Genomic DNA, 12513 nt, shown 5'->3' with positions numbered 1-12513 from the left:
CACTGCAGTGAAGGATCCTCCCCAAGGAGGGACCCACAATCAGTGCCTCTGTAGGCGGCTGCCAACATCTGTGAGGGGGAAACTGAGCGGCTGGTGGATTTCAACATTGCATTTTAGCGCTGGGCACTCTCGTTTGTGTAGGGGACTTGCATTGCCTTTGTAGCAGCTGTGAGAGAGGCTGCTGTGAGTGCGTATGGCCTCATTAGCTCCAGCCCAAATTCTAGTGCCAGGCACTCTTGATTCCCCTTCACATCTGGCCATTGGCAAACACAGATTCTTTTATTACAATTTTAACTGTTAATATTAACTAATAATGTGTACATAATACATACCACTCACACTATGTATGTATGTATGTATGTATGTATGTATGTATGCATGTATGTTACAGGATGGCTACAAAAGGGTCGTGGGGGAAATGAAGAGGCAGTTCAGCTGCTAAGAGTACATATTACTCTTCCAAAGGACCAGGGTTCAATTCCTAGCAAATATATCAGGTGGTTCATAATCTCTGTAACTCCAGCTCCAGGAGCCCTGATATATCTGGACTTCACAGGTGTGCTTGTGCATGCGTGCGCGCGCACACACACACACAGAATTAAAAATGATATAAATCTAAACCAGCAAAGTTGAAGCATGAGCTGAAATTGGTAAAGTGCTTGCCTAGCATACACAAAGCCCTGGGTTTGGTACCTAACATGTTAGAATTATTCTCAGTACCACACAAAGAAATGCTCAAACAAAGCAAAAGTGCCCTGGCAAGACAAAACCATAGTCTTGAACAAGAGACTGCACTCCAAAGAGCCAGCACACTGGGTGGGAAGTGCACTTGGATTTTGTTTGTTTGTTTGTTTGTTTTTTTGAGACAGGGTTTCTCTATGTAGCTCTGGCTGGCCTAGACTTGACTTGTTGACCAGGCTGGCCTTGAACTCACAGAGATCCGCCTGCCTCTGGCTCCTGAGTGCTGGGATTAAAGATGGGTAACGAAGGTGGTAACTGTTCTTTTTACCGCTGGTGGTCTGCCCTCACAGTCTTTAGAGGTTAGCGACTTTAAAAAAGACTCTGTGCAAAAGAAATGAAAGGAAGCTGTAAGCAGGAGAGGGGGTGACATGGAGGAGTGGGGGCACTAAGGCAGGAGGAGGGGAGTAACATGGGGGGAGTTGGGGCACTAAGGCAGGAGGAGGGGGTGACATGGGAGAGTGGGGCACTAAGGCAGGAGGAGGGGGTGACATGGTGTGGAGTAGGGGCACTAAGGCAGGAGGAGGGGGTGACATGGTATGGAGTAGGGGCACTAAGGCAGGAGGAGGGGGTGACATGGGGGAGTGGGGCACTAAGGCAGGAGGAGGGGGTGACATGGTGTGGAGTTGGGGCACTAAGGCAGGAGGAGGGGGTGACATGGAGGAGTGGGGGCACTAAGGCAGGAGGAGGGGGTGACATGGGGGAGTGGGGGCACTAAGGCAGGAGGAGGGGGTGACATGGGGGAGTGGGGGCACTAAGGCAGGAGGAGGGGGTGACATGGGGGCGCTTAAGTCACTTAAGTTTGAGAATGTAAAAGGGGCTTTGTGTAAAGAAAAATTTTGCCAGATTGGGAGATTAAAACATTTGTATAAAGGTTTTACAAGGTGGGGAGATTTTTAAAAATTGAATTCATTCTTATGAACAAAAGTTTTACACTAGTGTTTAATAGAAAAAAAAAACCTCGAGTTTAATGTCTCTTATACACCACATAAACCAAATACATTGATGTATACCTGTCGTGGTGGTTTGAAGGCATGTGTCCCATATTTGTGGGCATTTGAATATTTGGTTCCCTTATGGTAAGCCTGTTTGGGGAGGTTTAAGAGGTGTGGCCTTGCTGGAGGGTGCTTTGATAAGAGTAGGGCTTGAGGGTTCAAAGCCTCCCACCACCCTCAGTTTGCTCTCCTTGCTTCCAGTCTGTGGTTTGAGTCTGAGCCCTCAGCCCTCAGCTTCCAGCTTTACCACACCCGATGCTGAAATGGGAACTTCCCTAGGAATTTCATGCTGGGAGAAGGAAAAGGTGCCAGCTAGTCATCATAGAGAGATTTCATAAAGTTCTAACAACTTGTCAGACTATCTCACAGGATGAGCAGGAAGCCGAGATAGGGATGGATGAATAGTGGGCAGGACCACATGCTGACCAGGACCGCCTGGCTGTACAAATCCCTGGCCTCCTATTTAAACTTTAATTTCACTTCAGGACTTGGGCAGGACAGTGTGCCCTGGAACTCGTTGTCTGTTTTCTCAATGTGGCCACACAGAATGCATTCCCTTTTCTCTGTCTTCTGCTTTTAACCTTGCTCTTTTAATGGCTTATTGGGACAGGCATCCAGACCTGGCTTGGGACACAGCTTGTGGCTATAAGCAAGTGTATAAACTGACATCAGAACCGCTCCAAGTTTTCATTAAAGGAATATTTTGTTTTGTTTTGTTGTAGAGAAAGAACAGCCAGGGGTATATGGGAGAGTTCAGAGCAGAAAGAAGCAGACATGGCCAGGGCTGTCTACAAGAGGGAGGAGAGTTCTTCTAAAGGGAGATTAAATAAACAGGCTGCCCACATAGTAGGTCAGCAGGTTAAGTCCTAAGTGGTTTCATGGCACATTAACTTGGTTGTGAGGTCCAGCAAAAGTTCAATCTCTTTGAGCAAAGGAGGTATTTTCATAAATGTCTCTCATTGCACACACCAGCTAGAGGCCAGCATGGGAAAAAACCCAACCGTGGTGAGTGGGCCAAATGCAGCCTCCCAGCTGCCTTTGCACAGGAGAGAGCCAATTGTGGTGAATAGGCCAAGTCAGTCCAGGCCACTAATTGTTTTTTCTAGGCCTGTTCTTAAAAGGATTGTATTTATATTTCAAATAGCTTTTTAAAAAAGGAAACTATGAATGTGAAAATTAGCATACACTTTAGTGCTCAGAAATAGAATTTCGTTGGAGCACAGCCATGCTCTTTCTTTCTGGCATTGATTGTGCGCGGGCGTTCTGTGCTACAGAGACTAGCCTGGGAAGCTGCGAACACGTTCTTCTAGTCCCTTCTGGCCTCTTTTTAGACAGGGCAAGCCCCACACTACACGGCTACATGTCTGGGGCAGTTTTTTCAGCTGTTCAACAGTTCTTGTGGAACACAGTCACCCTGCCATCATCACGTCACTATTGCTCCCCAATGTTGGAATGAAAATCGTTTGTCTCGCCGCCGCAGTATAATAATGCAAAAGGCCGTATTAGGTCCGACGAAACACGTAATGAACATTTTCTCCCAAGCCCAGCCCTTCTCTCCCTGGCAGGGCTCCAGTCTGTCCTGGTCCGCCTGCAGTGACTCTAGGCTATGTTTGGCTGACTGCTTAGCTGGCACGTAGCCCTCCTTGGCCCTTTGCTCTGCCAGTCCTCAAGCTTGGTCCCAAGGCACTGCACTGAGCCAGCCCCACCCTGGACTTTCCTACAGCTGGCAAGCTCTGTTCTGCCCTGCCCTGCCCTGCCCTGCCCTGCCCCGGCCCCTCCGTGCTCTTCCAGAGGACCAGAGTTTGGTTCCTAAGTCAGCTGCTGACAACTCCAGCTCCATGGGCTCTGGCGCCCTCTTCCGGCTTCAGGTAGCATACACACAGACACATAAATCAATCTCTCTCTCTCTCTCTCTCTCTCTCTCTCTCTCTCTCTCTCTCTCTCTCTCTCTCTCTCTCTCTCAACTCTGTCTTAATCTGACCAGATGTAAGACTGATTCAGTAGAAATAACCCAGAAAACAAATAGTCGGAATTCTTGTTAAGGATGGGAGTAAGGTGAGGAAGAGCTAAAACCTACAGGGGAAATCCGGATGGGCTTCCTAAACGGGTTGCTTTCTTTCTTGTGGGACGGTGGCAGGGAGGATCTGAGTGAGAAGACAAGGAAACAGGACTCAACCGAGACTGCCTCACTTGGGAAGAGGCATGGCAAATGCAGTGTGGGATCCTGGATCTGAACTCGATTTTGTTTTTCATTTTATTGATTGTGTGTGTGAAAGAGACAGAGAGTAGTGGGGGGAGTGTGAGTGTGTGTGTGCCTTGTCAGAGGACAACTTTAGGGCATTGGTTCACTTCTGCAATATGGGTCCAGACTGAACTCAGGGTGTCAAGTTTGGCTGTAGGAGTCTTTACTCGAGGAGCTATCTTTGTTTTGCTGTTGCTGTTGTTTTGATTTTTGTTTTTGTTTTGAGACAAGATCTCAGTGTAGCCCAGGCTGACCTTGATTCTCCTGTCCCCTCCTCCCTTACTGTTGCTTCCAAATGTTAGCTTCATAGGTGTATGCCGCCATGCCCTGGTCTTGGGACAGAAAAAGGTCATACATTGGGAAACTGGAGAATTTAAATGGTTGTAGCTTACTTCACGGTGTACCAGGGCTGTTTTCTTCAGGTTACTCCTCATCCATGACCATGTCAGAGAGCTGGGTGGGCGAGATACCAACATCTTGGCAAGTTTGCTCTAAGCGCAAAACCAGTGAACAAAAAGCTGGCAACAAAATCATAAAGAAAGACAAAGAACAATTGATCTCTTAAAATGACTGGTCTAGCATGGGAGAAGCAAGGTCTCCTGGAGATGCTGAGTGTTGCTGGTTATGTGAGGCTTGCTGGGAACTGGCAAATATATTTATTTTGGGAGATTTGGGTTTATTATTCATTCATTCATTCATTAAATCATTTGAGTTTATTGGGATTACTTACAATGATGTGGATGATGGGCTACTTACCCACCGAAACATAAGTGATGACTCGAAAGCTCTCTGAATGGCCAGCAGCCAGCCCTGCCTTTCAGGGATGTCTTTTTTTTAACAGTTGCCTTATAACCTTGAGAAGGGGCCTTGTGACTCTCAACCATTTCAGCTTTCCTGGACTTGTAAGGTTTATTTCTTGTTTATTTTTTGAGTCTTAGGAAGCTCCCCCCCCCCCCCCCCCCAATGAGGAACTGTTCCCACTGGAAGCCAACTGCTTGTGCACATCCATGCAGGTAATTTCAGACCCCTGCTTAGTGACTTTGGATCCACCTAGCCTGGGGGTGGGGACAGAGTGAAGAGAACAGGATGTGATTTCCTCTATAAAGGCTCCTCCCAAGAGCCTGAAGCACACCTATCAGCAGGTGCCCGCTGGCTGCCCTCCAGGCTTAGTTGGTTCTAGGAAGAGGCACCCGTCCAACTGGGGCTCTGCCAGTCGTTATGGCCTGCTGCTTGGAGTCTGCTCTGCTGCTGCTGCTGCTGCTCCTCCTCGGTGAGAACCTGCCTCCTCCCTGCCCCTGCCCCTGCCCCCTGCCCTCCCTCACTCTGATCCTCAGGAGCAAGGCGGGACTGCAAGAGAGTGACTAAAGAAAAAAACTGCATCACTCGAAGGGGTGCTCACAAATGGCTCGTGATTTGTGGCGGGGACCTGTAACACCCAGCCTCTGCTGTTCAATGCCTTGCACCCATCTTTGGCTTCAGCTGAGCCAACCCCTCTCAAATCTAGCCTTGATACCTGTGCCCCAGGAACTTTCTCTTTCTTTCTTTCTTTCTTTCTTTCTTTCTTTCTTTCTTTCTTTCTTTCTCTTGGGGGTTCCACACTGATTGCCCCACCGCTGATGTTCTGCCTTCCAGGGCTGCCTCTTCTCCACAGGGGGCAGCACAGGAAGGGGTTGCTTCATGGGGTGGGGTGTGAAGAATGGATACTGGTAGGATTTAAGATGGGGGAGAGCTTAGAGCTAAGACGTGCCATGTTGAGTGGAGCGCACTTAAGGGAGATGGATGAGAGGCCAGAGCAAGAGGATGGGAAAAGGGCATGCCATAAGCCAGAGTTTGGTGACTTGGGTCTTGGCTGGATTTAGGTTATGTCCAGTATCAAGGTTGGGCAGAGCTGCCAGGTCGACCGCCTTCTGATGCTGCTCCTCCCACGGTGTCAGGCATTCTCTTTTCTGAGTGGGTTGTCATCTTGCCATTTACCTGCATCTGGACATGCAGGTGTGTGTCTCAGGAAGCAGCCCCATGGCCTGCCATCGGGGTCTGTCTGAATCCACAGCTGGAAGCTGTGCTTTTCAATACACAGTACCCTTTCGGGAGAACCCAATGCTCAGAATCCTCTTTTGTTGGTCCAGAGCCAGACTCTGGATGGGGCACCTAGCACAGGGGACAGACAGCACACACAGGTCAGGATGGAAGGAGGACCAGACACCTGGAGATTCACCCAAGGTGTTTCCATGTGTCAGAGAACATCAGTGTGTTAAAAGGATGAGGGGCGCCATTTCCAATATCTCCACTAGCTGAATCAGTTACCCTCAGTGTCCTGTCGGGGGCTGGGGAGGAAGGAAGGAGCCCAATAGACCCTGTGTGGATGCATGTGGCAGTTCTGGAGATGGTGGTGGAGGCTGGACCTCAGCTTCTGGGGAAAGGTCAGGCCCAGCCTTCGAGTGTAGCACCCACTCACAACATGGGTAGATATCCCTAGGACCTGTTCATAGCCCTTCCGAGTCAAGCCTATGGACCATACTCTCTCCTCTTGTGTTTGGGCAACCCCAAAATTCTGGGGTGTGGAATGGGGTGAGCCAAACATGCAGGACTGCAGTCTGTCCGCCCCTCATCAGGCTCTGCGCGCTCCACCAGCGGGAATCGCTGCGTAGACGCGGCCGAGGCGTGCACAGCAGACGCGAAGTGCCAGCAGCTGCGCTCCGAGTATGTGGCTCGATGCCTGGGTCGGCCGGCGCCTGGGGTTTGGAACGGACCCGGGGACTGCATGCGCTCCCGCTGCCGCCGTGCCCTGCGCCGCTTCTTCGGCCGCGGGCCTCCGGCACTCACGCACGCGCTGCTCTTCTGCGGGTGCGAGGGCCCCGCGTGCGCCGAGCGCCGGCGCCAGACCTTCGCGCCCGCCTGCGCCTTCGCGGGCCCCGGGCCGGCGCCGCCCTCCTGCCTGAAGCCCCTGGACCGCTGCGAGAGCAGCCGCCTGTGCAGGTGCGTGCGGGGCGGGCTGGGCTGCTCACCGCCGTCCGGGCGCGCGCAGGCCCCGTCTCCTTGCTTTCCAGGCCTCGTGTGCTCCCGCGCCTGGCTCCCGCGACGGTTGCCCGGAGAAGGCGGGCACGCGTTGTCTGCGCGCCTATGCAGACCTCGTAGGTACAATGGGCGGGCTCCAGCGGGCGGGGCGGCGGGCTCAGGGACGTCCATCACACGCCCTGGGGTCCCTGTAGGCACCGTCATCACCCCCAACTACCTGGACAACGTGAGCGCGCGGGTCGCGCCCTGGTGCGGCTGTGGCATCAGCGGAAATCGGCGCGAAGAATGCGAAGCCTTCCGCAAGCTCTTTACCAGGAACTCCTGCTTGGGTGAGGGCCTGGAGAGCTGGGGGGAGGGGGAGCTTAAAATGTCTACGTTGCCTTTTTTTTTTTTTTTTTTTTTTTGTTTTTCGAGATAGGGTTTCTCTGTCTAGCCTTGGCCATCCTGGACTCACTTTGTAGACCAGGCTGGCCTCGAACTCACAGCGATCCACCTGCCTCTGCCTCCCGAGTGCTGGGATTAAAGGCGTGCGCCACCACGCCCGGCTACGTTGCCTTTTATTTGAGGTGGGTGAGGGGCAGTGTGCACATGCCATGGCGCACGGGTTGAAGTCGGAGCACAGCTTGTGAGAGTCTCTTTCCACCACGTGAGTGCCTGGAATAGAACTGGGGTGTCAGTTTTGGTGGCAAGCAAGTGCCTTTACCTGCTGAGCCATCCTGCTGGCCAACGTGAGTCTGGTTTTTGTTGTTGTTGTTTATTTATGGAATGAGGGTTTTTGAGCAGCTGCTATTTTCGGGGACCAGATAGCTGATCACAAGAGACTCCTAGAAGTGTCTAGAATCTCTGAGGGCCTAAAGGGATGAGTTACAACGCGCCCAGCGGCCTGGAATTGGCTGAGACTCTACTTGGGCACGAATGAAGCCCGTTTCCTCCACATGTCTCAATTTACAAATGCTGTCCTGGCCTCAGGATCGAATGGCTCAGTTCCAGATTTCCGAGAGTTAAACTCTTATTAATCCCGATTGTGTTTACCTGTAAAGTGGGGGTGCCACTTGTCAACCTTTCCTGTGAAGATGAAGACTAGCAGTTTTGTGGGTCGCTCTTAGTGCATTGACCTGCCATCTCAGGCCATGCCTTACAGATCCCCAGGGAGTGTCTCAGTTTGTCCCAAAGCACTGGATCCCTTTTCTAGGGTTTCCTGGTCACGCCTCTTTTAAATCTCTCCACTCCGTAGATGGTGCCATACGAGCCTTTGACAGCTTGCAGCCGGCAATTCTGCAGGGCCAACTGAAGCCTTATCAGAATGCTGGGCACCATTTCCCACAGGTAGGTATGGGGAAGAGGATGGGGAGCTGGCAGCTTCTGCCTTCCCTTCTACACTTAACAGACCTAAGTAGGGACATGGAGTGGCCTGGGAAGAGATGGAGGCAGAAGCAACCCCTATTTTCTCCTCACCCCCAAGGTGTCCTCGCTGTCTGTACTCACTGCCCTGGCTCTCCAGACCCTGCTCTGACTAGGAAGGGCGGACTGTGGACAACACAGCTGACTGGGATGTCTCTGGCTTACTGCTCACTGACATATAACTTCCCTGCCTTTAGATCTGCTGTCCTTTGCAGGTCTGGACACCTGTGTGCCTGTCCCCTGGATGGAGGGCTGGAGGCTAAGGTGGGACTGAGAAGCCTCTGGCCCCCCTGTCAGTAGGCATCTTGAATGTTTTCTTCACCATCCTTGAGATGGTCGCCTGTAAAGGAGGCCTCACTGGGCCCCTAGGGCAGGACAGAGACTAACCCTCCTCTTAGAATTTAGAGTCATCTTCTTCTGAGCAGCTAAGGCACTAAGGAGATCATATGGACAGACTGATAGACAAGACTGCCGCTTGAACACCTCCTAGTTAGCGGTACACACCCTTAAGCCTCCGGTGCCCCAGGCCTAGCATGGACATTGCTTGCCACCGCCTATGACATCGCTGTGTGGGTATGAAAAAGAGAGACTCAGCCTCATCCTGCTCAGCATCCCACTGGCCCACAGCCTCCCCACCCCCTCATGGTTTCCCAGCACCAGGAGCAGCATGCCAGCTCAATAAACCCATGTGCACCAAGACCAGCCTGGTTTTCCTTGTCATCTGACCTGGAAATGTGGAGACCTATGTGGCCTTGGATAACCCAGAACTACTCTTTGAGTCTGAATACCCATGCCTGGGGCAGCAGCCCATCAATGAGACTGGGTGCACACTCAAAGATGGCATTTGCTGGTATTACCAGCCAGCCCCTGGCTTTAGTGAGGCCTCTCCTAAGTGTAACAAACAGGTCCAAGTGGGTGGAACAAATGCACGAGCAAGCTGGGCTTGGGCACATCTGTCCCCAGGGTTCAAAGGATCTTGTGATTGCTAGTCTTTACATAGCTGCTCCGTAGCTAGGAAAGGCCTAGTTAGGATGCCACATGTTGTAGCATCTCAGCAGAGGATTCTAAGAGAAAGGCCTTGTTCCTTTCCAGCATTCCTGGATGATACGCTAGTGGCCCAGTGTGGGTCATTGGCCTTTTGCTAAGGAGAGCCACAGCCAACAGGTCATCTGGTTTGGGAGGGATGACTTCCCAAGGTAGGTACTGGGCAGAGTGAGAGCAGCCCTGGGTTCAAACTCTTCCTTCCCCTTTCACGAAGAGGGGAGACCAGCCTTCCCCACTGGCGTGGAGATGGACACCTATGCATGCGTGGGTGGGAGAGTCAGGGTGGAAGCCATCATTGTGCCTTGCTTACTACCGCAAAGTAGCTCAGACACAGAATGAAACGTCTGTTAAGTGATTTCCTTGTGAATGTGCTCAACTCCACTGCTTGTTTGACTTTGATATTTAGCATCAAATGTAGACCTTACATTTTATTTTACATGTGTGGCAAGTGTACATACATGCACCATGTGCATGCAGGTGCCCCACAGAGGCCAGGATTACCTGGAACTCCAGTTCTGAGAGGCTGCGAGCCATTTGATATGGGTGCTGGGAATAGAGCTCTTAACCCCCGAGGCATCTGTAGCATTTTTAGAAAGTGGAAATGATTCTAAATAAAAACACAATTCTGGGTAGAACGTGTAGACATAAGCCTTCCAAAGCTAGTAGGAAGATGAAGAGAAAACAGTAAAGTTCCCTGGCTGCGGCAGGTTGCTGTCCTAAGGTTAGGCACTTGCAGATGTATCACACACTGGGGCCAGAGTCATGTTATACTGTAAAGGTGTTATTACGGTATAGATCTTGAGGAGGGTCACCCTAGCAGGCACTAAGCACAATTTCATGTTTCCCCTATAAAGTCAGTGTGGAGGGAGGTAATTCAAGGACAGGCAGAGCTTGGGTTGATGCAGTCATGGGAGAGGGCTATGATGTCTGAAGCCACTGTAACCTGAAGTAGGCAGAGTCTGGATCTGAGAGCCTCCAGAGCGGTACAGCTCTGCCAGATGGTGAGAACAAACTGCTTTTAAAAAACAAACAAACAAAAAACCAAACCAAAACAAAAACCCTACCAAGACTGGCAAATGCTCCCGCAGTCCCAGGAAACTAGTAGAATTGCCTGTTTACTTGTTTGGTTTCTGTTACTTCTACCTAAAAAAAAAAGGTCCTGGTGTACGTCTGGTGCTGTTTGGTAATGTGCCTTAAGGCTGAGCCCCGCTTTATCCTCCCCACGGCCCCTCTATCACAGTGGAGCGTTAGCCTTCACATCCCTCCAGGAAGCTGTCCTGCGTACACAATCTCAAGACTGTGGTCCTGGCCCTGTGCAGGGGGCTCTGTTATCTGTTGCCGGCATTGATTTCACAGCTGCCAGGTGGCATGGGTGAGCCTGCGGCAGAAGGGCAGGTGCTAGAGGCATCTGTGGGTTTATCGGTGGAAACTTCATGGCTCATGTGTGCTCCTCTGGCTGGGGGCCCAGCAACCAGGTGCAAGGTTGATGTAGAAGCCACTTACTGCCCACGCTTTCCCCGCCCTCCCTAAATGAGTCAGGCATAGTCAAGCCCAACAAACCAGCTCACTTTGCAGGAAATGTGGACACTGGCTGGTGAACTTGATGGGGGACACAATATCCACAGAAGGAGGGGAGAGGACGAGGGATGGTAACGAGACAAGCACAGATAGCGCAGCTCTCAGAAACGGGGCTGACCACCTGAGGGGCAAGCCCGAGCCCCAGAATGATTGACTGCTCTTGCTCCCTTGCCACTTCTAGCATATACTCTGCCACCTGGCAATGAGATACAGGACAGTTACCCCACTGTCTTCTCAGATTGCCAGCTCTGAGTAGGTTCTGATTTTGCTTAATTTTTTTTTTTTTTTTTAAAAAACAAGAACACCAAACATACTTTATTAGCATGAAAAAGCAGGCAGAGCAAGGCACAGCAAGCAGGAACACACGTTAGCAGTCAAAGGGTTAGTGTTGTGTACAAATATGGCATCTCTTTTCGGTAGCCCTGGCCATAGCCAGAGGGATATAAAACCACTTCTGAAGCAGCTGGCATGGAAACCGAGGAGCGCTCGCTTGGAGAGCACAGGGACAGACACACGAACGGACTTGGCTTCTGTAGTGCAAATGTCTAGGACAGAACTGAGAATGCAGTCCAGCGCGAAGCAATACCACCAAAGCTCGACAACACGCCCGAAGCGGCCACTCAAGTGTATGACAGACTATTCTAAGTGACAGAGCGGGGCCGAGTAAAGTTATTTACAGGCATCGTGGTTGTACAGTGCCTTTAAATCTGCAATTTAGACTTCAGGTTTTCTGTTAAGAATTAACTGCACTAAAACTGTATAATATAAATTGTACTTAAGTAATTCAGCTATGGACTTACAACAAAGAGATAAATACTGCCATCCAATCACTGCTTATAGCTTAACAAGATTCACCATCTGCGAGCAGTGGACATCCTGTTACCTGACGTGTCTGGGCATCAGCCAGTCTCCTCTCCCTCCGGGTTCCCAAACTCAAGGGCACAAGGAAAGAGTCCAACTTTAATGAAACAATGTCTCTTACTGGGTTGGTTTTTTTTTTTTTAAGTGGAGAGGTTATGAACCAAATTCTGTTGACAAAATTCCAGAAGGCTAGGATGGTGACAGCACACAGTTTCTGGGGTGTTTCTGACACAACAGCAACAACATGGCTCCACCTTATGGAGCTGCAGACTTACCTAGGCCCAGGTTTTCTGCTAGGTCCACATTCCCTCACCCTTAAACAGGTCGTGTTAAGACTCACTTGCGATCTCATTACTAAGGATGTGAAGGCAGAAAGGTGAGTTTGAGGCCATGGATTGTATAGTGAGACCTTCTCTCGAAATGCTGAAATAATGAACTAAATGTGTCCCCAGACCAAGGAAGGATATAGAGAAAAAAAATATGATGATAAAATACAGAACTCAAGGGCAGGAATTGAGCAAAGAACACTTAACTCACAGTTAGGTGCTGGGATGTTGTGTAGCAGTTTCCTCTGAGGTGAAAATCTTCCACCTTAGAGGCAAACTTAAGACACGGGATGGGAAAGAGAAGCAGAACAGG

The 12513-nt window shown here is 50.6% G+C and overlaps 1 protein-coding gene across 1 annotated transcript; it reads left to right on the top strand.

The window, feature by feature from the left end:
• The first annotated feature begins 5193 nt into the window (after positions 1-5193).
• Positions 5194-8691, top strand: Gfra4 (GDNF family receptor alpha 4). The gene is made up of 6 exons (XM_051144924.1): positions 5194-5245; positions 6588-6951; positions 7001-7110; positions 7185-7319; positions 8225-8322; positions 8392-8691. Exons 1-6 carry the CDS (start codon positions 5194-5196, stop codon positions 8689-8691), a joined length of 1059 nt encoding a protein of 352 aa, XP_051000881.1.
• The last annotated feature ends 3822 nt before the right edge of the window (positions 8692-12513 follow it).

This window comes from Acomys russatus, chromosome 4 (assembly GCF_903995435.1).
Source record: "Acomys russatus chromosome 4, mAcoRus1.1, whole genome shotgun sequence".
Lineage (NCBI taxonomy): Eukaryota > Metazoa > Chordata > Mammalia > Rodentia > Muridae > Acomys > Acomys russatus.
Note: the sequence above shows the minus strand (reverse complement) of the source record. Positions and strands in the feature narration are given on the sequence as shown.